Source organism: Mus caroli, chromosome 4, assembly GCF_900094665.2.
Source record: "Mus caroli chromosome 4, CAROLI_EIJ_v1.1, whole genome shotgun sequence".
In the NCBI taxonomy this organism is placed as follows: domain Eukaryota; kingdom Metazoa; phylum Chordata; class Mammalia; order Rodentia; family Muridae; genus Mus; species Mus caroli.
Window position 1 is genome coordinate 144,543,914 of NC_034573.1, and position 6,020 is coordinate 144,549,933.

The 6,020-nt window shown below is 62.7% G+C and overlaps 1 protein-coding gene and 1 long non-coding RNA gene across 9 annotated transcripts in view; one reads left to right on the plus strand and one right to left on the minus strand.

Annotated features, from left to right (window-relative positions):
- The window catches only part of Prdm16 (PR/SET domain 16), a 319,454-nt gene extending 315,518 nt beyond the window's left edge, over positions 1-3,936 (minus strand). For all 7 annotated transcript variants that reach the window (XM_029476240.1, XM_029476238.1, XM_029476237.1 and 4 more), the window contains exon 1: positions 3,751-3,936. In XM_029476240.1, the coding sequence (XP_029332100.1) occupies positions 3,751-3,787 (37 nt within the window). In that variant the 5' untranslated portion in view covers positions 3,788-3,936. The remainder of the gene's footprint in view (positions 1-3,750) is intronic.
- Positions 3,937-4,599: 663 nt separating this feature from the next.
- LOC115030901 overlaps positions 4,600-6,020 on the plus strand; it is a 23,548-nt gene continuing 22,127 nt past the window's right edge. For both annotated transcript variants that reach the window (XR_003836503.1, XR_003836504.1), the window contains exon 1: positions 4,600-4,829. This is a non-coding gene — a long non-coding RNA (uncharacterized LOC115030901). The remainder of the gene's footprint in view (positions 4,830-6,020) is intronic.

A 6,020-nucleotide genomic window follows, 5' to 3' on the forward strand; every position in this document is an offset into this window, starting at 1 on the left:
GTTCTCTGCCCCTAGCACTGCCCAGGTAGGGGTCTGGGAGTGTAGAAACTGCAGGACTAGGAGGGGCTAGGAGGTCTAACCTGCACCTGTTCTTCCCAGGCCTCCAGACTGCTAGAGAAGCAGGCACCAAGTCAGTGGATGGGTTTGAGACCCTGGGGCATAGCTGCCTTCCCCCAACCCACAGACCTATCCAACACCTGTCTACAAACTGGCTTTGGCAAGACACACACACACACACACACACACACACACACACACACACACACATGGCCAGGCCTCTGGTCCCTCTAACACCATTCACAGTGCAGAGCCTCAGGGCACTGGCCGACAGCCCTGCATTCCACCCCTCCACCAAGTGGGCTCCACCATTCGCCTAAAGCGGGCAAGACAATCAATTCCCGCCTACAGGTTCTTGCTGCCTTTGCAGCCCTCATCCTGTCCCAGAGAAAAAGATTGTCCCCTGCCCTGAGCTCTCACTTCCCTGGGGAGGACAGAAAGAGGACAAGAGCCAGCCAGCCTAGCCACCCCCCACCTGCACCCCTGCATGTCTCAACGGAAAAGAAAAAGACGCAGGCCTTAAGCAGGGCCTCCGATCCTTCACACTGCTTTAGCAATTGTTGGCAACACTCAATGTCCCACACCTAGGAGGGTGGGATGTGTGGTATTTGGGACCACCGGGTCTGTCACCTGAATAGAAATCAGGTCTCTAGGGTGGCTCTAGTGGGGATCCTAGCTGTGCTGTGTAGTTCCTGATGGTAGGAAGAGCAGCAGCACCAACCAAGCCTCCAACTGCCCACCTGGCTCATACCAGTGTTGGAACAATACGCTATTGTTAAATTTTTCGTTTTTAAATGTGGGGTCAAGACAGCCTCAGGTCCTTACTGGCCAGCACTGGCCCAGGTTGAGTAAGGGGACCCCTGATCTGAACCATCTTCACTTTGCCCAGGCTCAGGCTTAGCTAAGCTTCCCACCAACTGAATCACAGTCCTCACTGGGGGTGCTTCAGAGATTTCTGTCCTTAGGAAGCTCAACAGAAGGATCTACTCTGGGCCCCTAATTCTACCAAAAGGGCCAACTGAAAGGTCCAGCTTGAACAAGCCATGCAGACAGAGGTCTGGAGTAAGAGCACCAGGAAATACAAACGAAATTATACTTCAAAATGCACACCCTGGGACAACCCCACACTCAAGCCCTGTGTCCTGCCATTACATCCATTGACCCATCTGTCCTTCTGTCCTCAGGACATCTCAGTCACAGCTCAGGGGCCCGAGTAGTATGAGGACAGAACAAAACCCTGAACCACCATGACCTTGCTCCTTCTTCTATCCCCTGACCCTGTCAGCCAGTCTAGGAGGTTTCTGGGCTGGCTGCTGAGTGTCTGCTGATCACTCTTGCTTTAGGTAATTGAGTCAGGTTCCCAGGAGCCTTCCACAGCCGCTTAAAATGCCGCCTAATGAAATAAGAAAGTCTTCGGTAAGCCCTGGGCCGTCTTCCATCCTGAGCCGCCTCGCCCATCTTCTTGAAGGGGTTTTGGTAGTAGCAGTAACAGTCACACAGCCTGAAACCGGGTCTCCAGGTTGACACTCAAGTGGAGACTTTGGGTCTGTCGGGCAAGCTCCTGTGGGTTGTTTCCAAGAATGCCCTGAACTGTGGGCTCCCACCGGTTGTGTCCTTCGGTTGGTTCTTGGCCTCCAAGAGAAGGCCTCAAGATCGTTGCTGGACGCCTGTTCTGGCCCTACATAGGGCCGGAGCCAAGTGACCTTCCCCACCTGGTGGAGGGAGAGCAGGAGGCCCAGTAGGGCGCCGAGCGGGTGTGAGCCGCTGGGAAGTTTCCGGGGCCGCGCTGGGTGCGCTGAGCCAGTCTCTCGCTTGCAGCGAAGGCGGCGGCAACAAAAAGAGCGCAGTCACTTTACTTCTCTCTCCTTCAAGCTTTGGGTCTTTCCTCGGCGAGAACCTGACCATCCAACCTGCAGCCAGGGGGTCGAGACTCCCAAAGGCTCACGGTGCACACCGGACTCTAACAGTACACTGCACACCCGTTCCGTGCATCGCGGAGAGTCACCCAACACGCACACAACCCCTTCGCATCCGCTGGGAACCTACTGGCACTGTTCGCACCAAGAGGGGTCAGAGGTCATGGGTGGCCCAGAAGGCCGAGGTCAAGGGCAGCTGGCCAGGGAGCTCGGCAGGAAAGGGGCTCTTAACCGAGGGGCCACGAACTCCAACGGCGGAGCTCAGGGAAGGTTGGCGGAGGCTGGAAGTTGCTTTTCCCTGCAGAGTGGGCGCGCGGCCTAAGACAGCCGGGCCGCCGTGGGGCCAAGTTCCGTAGGGTCCGGAGCTCAAAGTGCCTGTCTTTTTCGGAAAACTATCGCGGATCCCACACCCGCTCGCTGGACTCACGCTCTTTAAGAGTTCGGCTCTGGAAGCCCCGAGGCAGGGCCAGGCAGGATCCTGCCCCGGAGGCGCAGACCGAACGGCCTGGTGATCAGGCAGGGACCTGGAGCTGGCCCGTGGTAGAGGAGGGGGCGGCGGGGGCGAGCGACTCGGATCCTCTCCGCACAGCGCTCAACGCTTCGCTGGAGCCGGACCGTGGCCCGAGCTGTTCGAGCCGCGCTTCCCCCGGCCGCCCTGCGGCGGGTCCCCACCTGCTGGCTGCAAGGGACGAAGCCCCGGGCCCGACTCCTGCGGATGGCGCCGGCACTGGGACGGGAGGGCAAGCTGGGCGGCTGCGAGACACGGTGGCCATAGTGCGGACGGCAGGAGCCGGCCGGCTGCGGTGGGGACCAGCCCGCTGCTGGCTGAGCGCACAGCCCCAGGCACGGCTCGAGGCGGAGCGAAAGAGAAAGTAAGCCCCGGGCCCGGGTAGCCTCGCCGGGGCATTGGTCCCTCTGGGGCTCGCGGGTGCCGGGGACAGCGTGTGCGAGAGGGTCGGAGCGAGGCCAAGCGAGGCAGGGCGGCGGGTAGCAAAGCGGCCAGTGAGGACCCCGCTGCCGGAGGTGCCGGAGGCGCCGGCACCGGGCGGCCCGAGCGAATCGCGAGGATCACAGAGGAGCGCCAGCCACCACGCGGGGCACCACTTGGGAATAAACTTCAAGAGCACAGTTTCGAGCGCAGGAAAAAGTCTCCATGTTGCTTCCCCGGCGGCTGCGGCCGTCCTGCCCTTGCTCCCGGGGAGCCGGGTGGGCGCCGGCCCGCGCCCCCTCCTCCGCCCCCTCCCCGGCTCAGGGTCTCCCTCCTCTGAGCCCGGCTGGCGGACGCCAAAGGCGGTGCTCTAGCGCCCACTATTTCAAAAGCCCGGAATATGATTTGACCAGGACTGAGAGCCACTCGGAGAGAGAGAGGGAGAGAGCGAGCGAGAGGAAAAGTTACTCTCCCCTTTCGTCAACTTTTCGCTAACTTTCGCTTTTCTCGCTCCTCCACCCCCGGCCCTCCCCCTCCGCCCCCCTCCCCGGCCCCCACCGCGCGCCTCGGGTTCCCGGGCCCGAGCGCCTGACACTGTGGGGGGGAGGGGGTTCTGCGGGGAGGGGGCCGGCGCCTTCGGGGAGCGCGCGGCCCGGGCGCCCCAAGCCTCCGCGCCGAGCCCGGCCGCCCCGGAGCGCGGGAGGCGGAGCAGCCCCCGGACCGCGCGGTCGACCGGGGGCCGGAGCCGCGGGCGCGCCGACCGCGCCCCGACGCGCACCCCTGGCCAGGGTACCCCGGCCCCGCGGCCCGGGCCCGGCGACGCCGCGCGGTCGAGCGCGGGAGACTTACTTTTGGCTAGCTTCCTCGCCCTAGCCTTGGATCGCATGGTGTCGGCTCGCGGAATCTCTCTCCTCCTCCTTGAGCCCAGAAGCAGCTACACACTATCTTCATCTCCCTAGCATTGTCAGTTTGGACACCTTCGCACATGCGCACAGAGCACTCAATCTGACACCCCTCGCCGGGGCCAAAAAAACTTTGCAATGTGTTCATCATCCTCTTCGTCGCGCCGCCGCCGCCGCCGCCTCGGCGCGGGATTGGGGGGCTCTCCGAGGCCTTCTCGGTCTTCACCTCACTTCTCTCTCTCCCCCCTCCCCCCCCTTTTCAGCGCAGCTCGGAACTGGCCCTTTAAGAAAACATTCCTTGCTCGTCGCTCCCGCCCGGGGCCCGCACCCTGGACACTTTAAAAGGACCCAGGTAGCCCTGGAGGCGAGGTGACCGTCCCCCCGCCCTGGCCCTGCGCTGCGCAGCGCTGTGGCTCCTGCCCAAGCCGGGCCTTAGAGAAGATTGGCCCGCAGCGAGTTTCTGCGCGACTTCCTCGGATCTCCCCGCAAACGCGCTGATAGTTCGGACGCGGGTCCGGGCTGCTTTTGCTGCGTTTTATTGCATTTTATTACTAATTAAAAAGCTTTCGTTCGCCGTCGCCCCAGAGCGCTCTCCTCCCGAACTCCCCTTGGTCCCCGCCCGCACCCCGCGCTCGCGGAGGGGGTGTCAGGGCCAACGCGCCCTAACCCGGCTCCTCCGAAGCCCCCGCCGCCCGCCGCCCCCCGCGGGCCTCCAGCCCCCGCCCCTCCCCCCGCCCCCACCCGGTGGCTGCAGCTTCGGGCTCCGCGGCTCAAAAACAAACAGCCGAGGCGCCGCCAGCTCCAAGCTCTGCCACCGCCCGGGACGCCGAGTGGCGCTGGAGCCGTCGGTCCTCAGTCGGGCGCGGCGGCTGAGGCTAGCGCGCCCCGCGTCGGGGGGCAGCCGTGCCAAGGCCGGCATCTTGCCCTGGGCGTCTCGGGGCGTCCTGCACCTCTGCACCTCCGGGGTGGGCCCGTGCGCTGCGCTCCGGTCTCCGCGCCCCGTTGGGCTGCAGCCGCGGCCCCCAGGTGAGTACCGGGTGCGGAAGCGCCGGAGCTAGCCCCTTTCAGGAGCTGGGGTCCTTTCGGGACACTCCCCTCCGGCTCCTCCCGGCCCAGGTGCCGCTCGGGTTGGAGAACCCGAGGCACAGGTGGAGGAGTGCGAGCAGGAAACTAGCCGGCGCTCTCTCCCTGAAGCCTTCACATTCGGAGCTCAGGCCGACGAGGGGCCTGGCTGGGCAAGAGCAGGGTGGCCCCAACTAAGAGGCCTAATGGGACAAGTGTGGATTCCTCCTGCGAGTACGGCTACGATTTGAGTTTGAATTGGAAACAAACGGAGGCGCTGCCGGGCTGGGTCACTGCCCTGGGCGCCCTCTCCGAAATCCAAGGTCCCTCTAAGGCAACAATATTCAGAGCTGTCACGGTGTCACCTGAGCCCTCGCAGGGGTGGGCGCCTTTTGGGTCTTTCTGCCTCCCAGGTGGGGCTTCTCGCAGTTGTCTCACCCCTTCTTTGTTGTCACCGGTTTCCTAGTACTGAAATCTGCACACCGAAATCCGGTTAAAACAGCAATCCCCCAGAGAGTCCTCCCTATAGATTCCCTCACCTAATGGAGAGTGCTGCTGGGCCCGTAAACTACCCCAGAGAAAAGCCTCAGAACTGGCGGCAGCGGCAGCAGCGCTGACTGCCTAAGGAGTCACTTCCCTGCGAAAATTAAGACGCATCTGAGGAGCCCACCGCTTTGGGTGCCTAGCCCTGCACCCAGCTGACTGCACAGATGGAGGCCCTGTTGTGGGAAGGCCTGGCTCATCCCCCTTTCTCAGTCTCTACCTGGGCCGAGTCACAGATCCACTCAGTTTATAGTACTAGGCTCTGGGGTTCGTGGTGAGGGACTTCCAAGGCAGACTAAGGCAGCACTGCAGCTGGTAGGTCTTGGAGGGCCTGCTCACCCACACCGGGTAGTGACAGAGCCCAGCAACACAGGAGATTCTGTCCCAGTGGCCTCTAGCCCGTGGGCTTAACCTGGCTTAAGTAACACAGCAGAGAAGGCTCAAGGTCACCTTTAGGTGTAGCACCCCAGGTGTCCCTTGAGATTTGGAGAACTGGTGGGGGGGATGCTAATAAAGAGCTCTGCTAAGGAGGGACCCTGATCTTCCTCTACTCTAGCCCAGTCCTGGCCTCTTTTACTCTAGTCCTGAAGGCTGCCAGCCACCACCACCCCC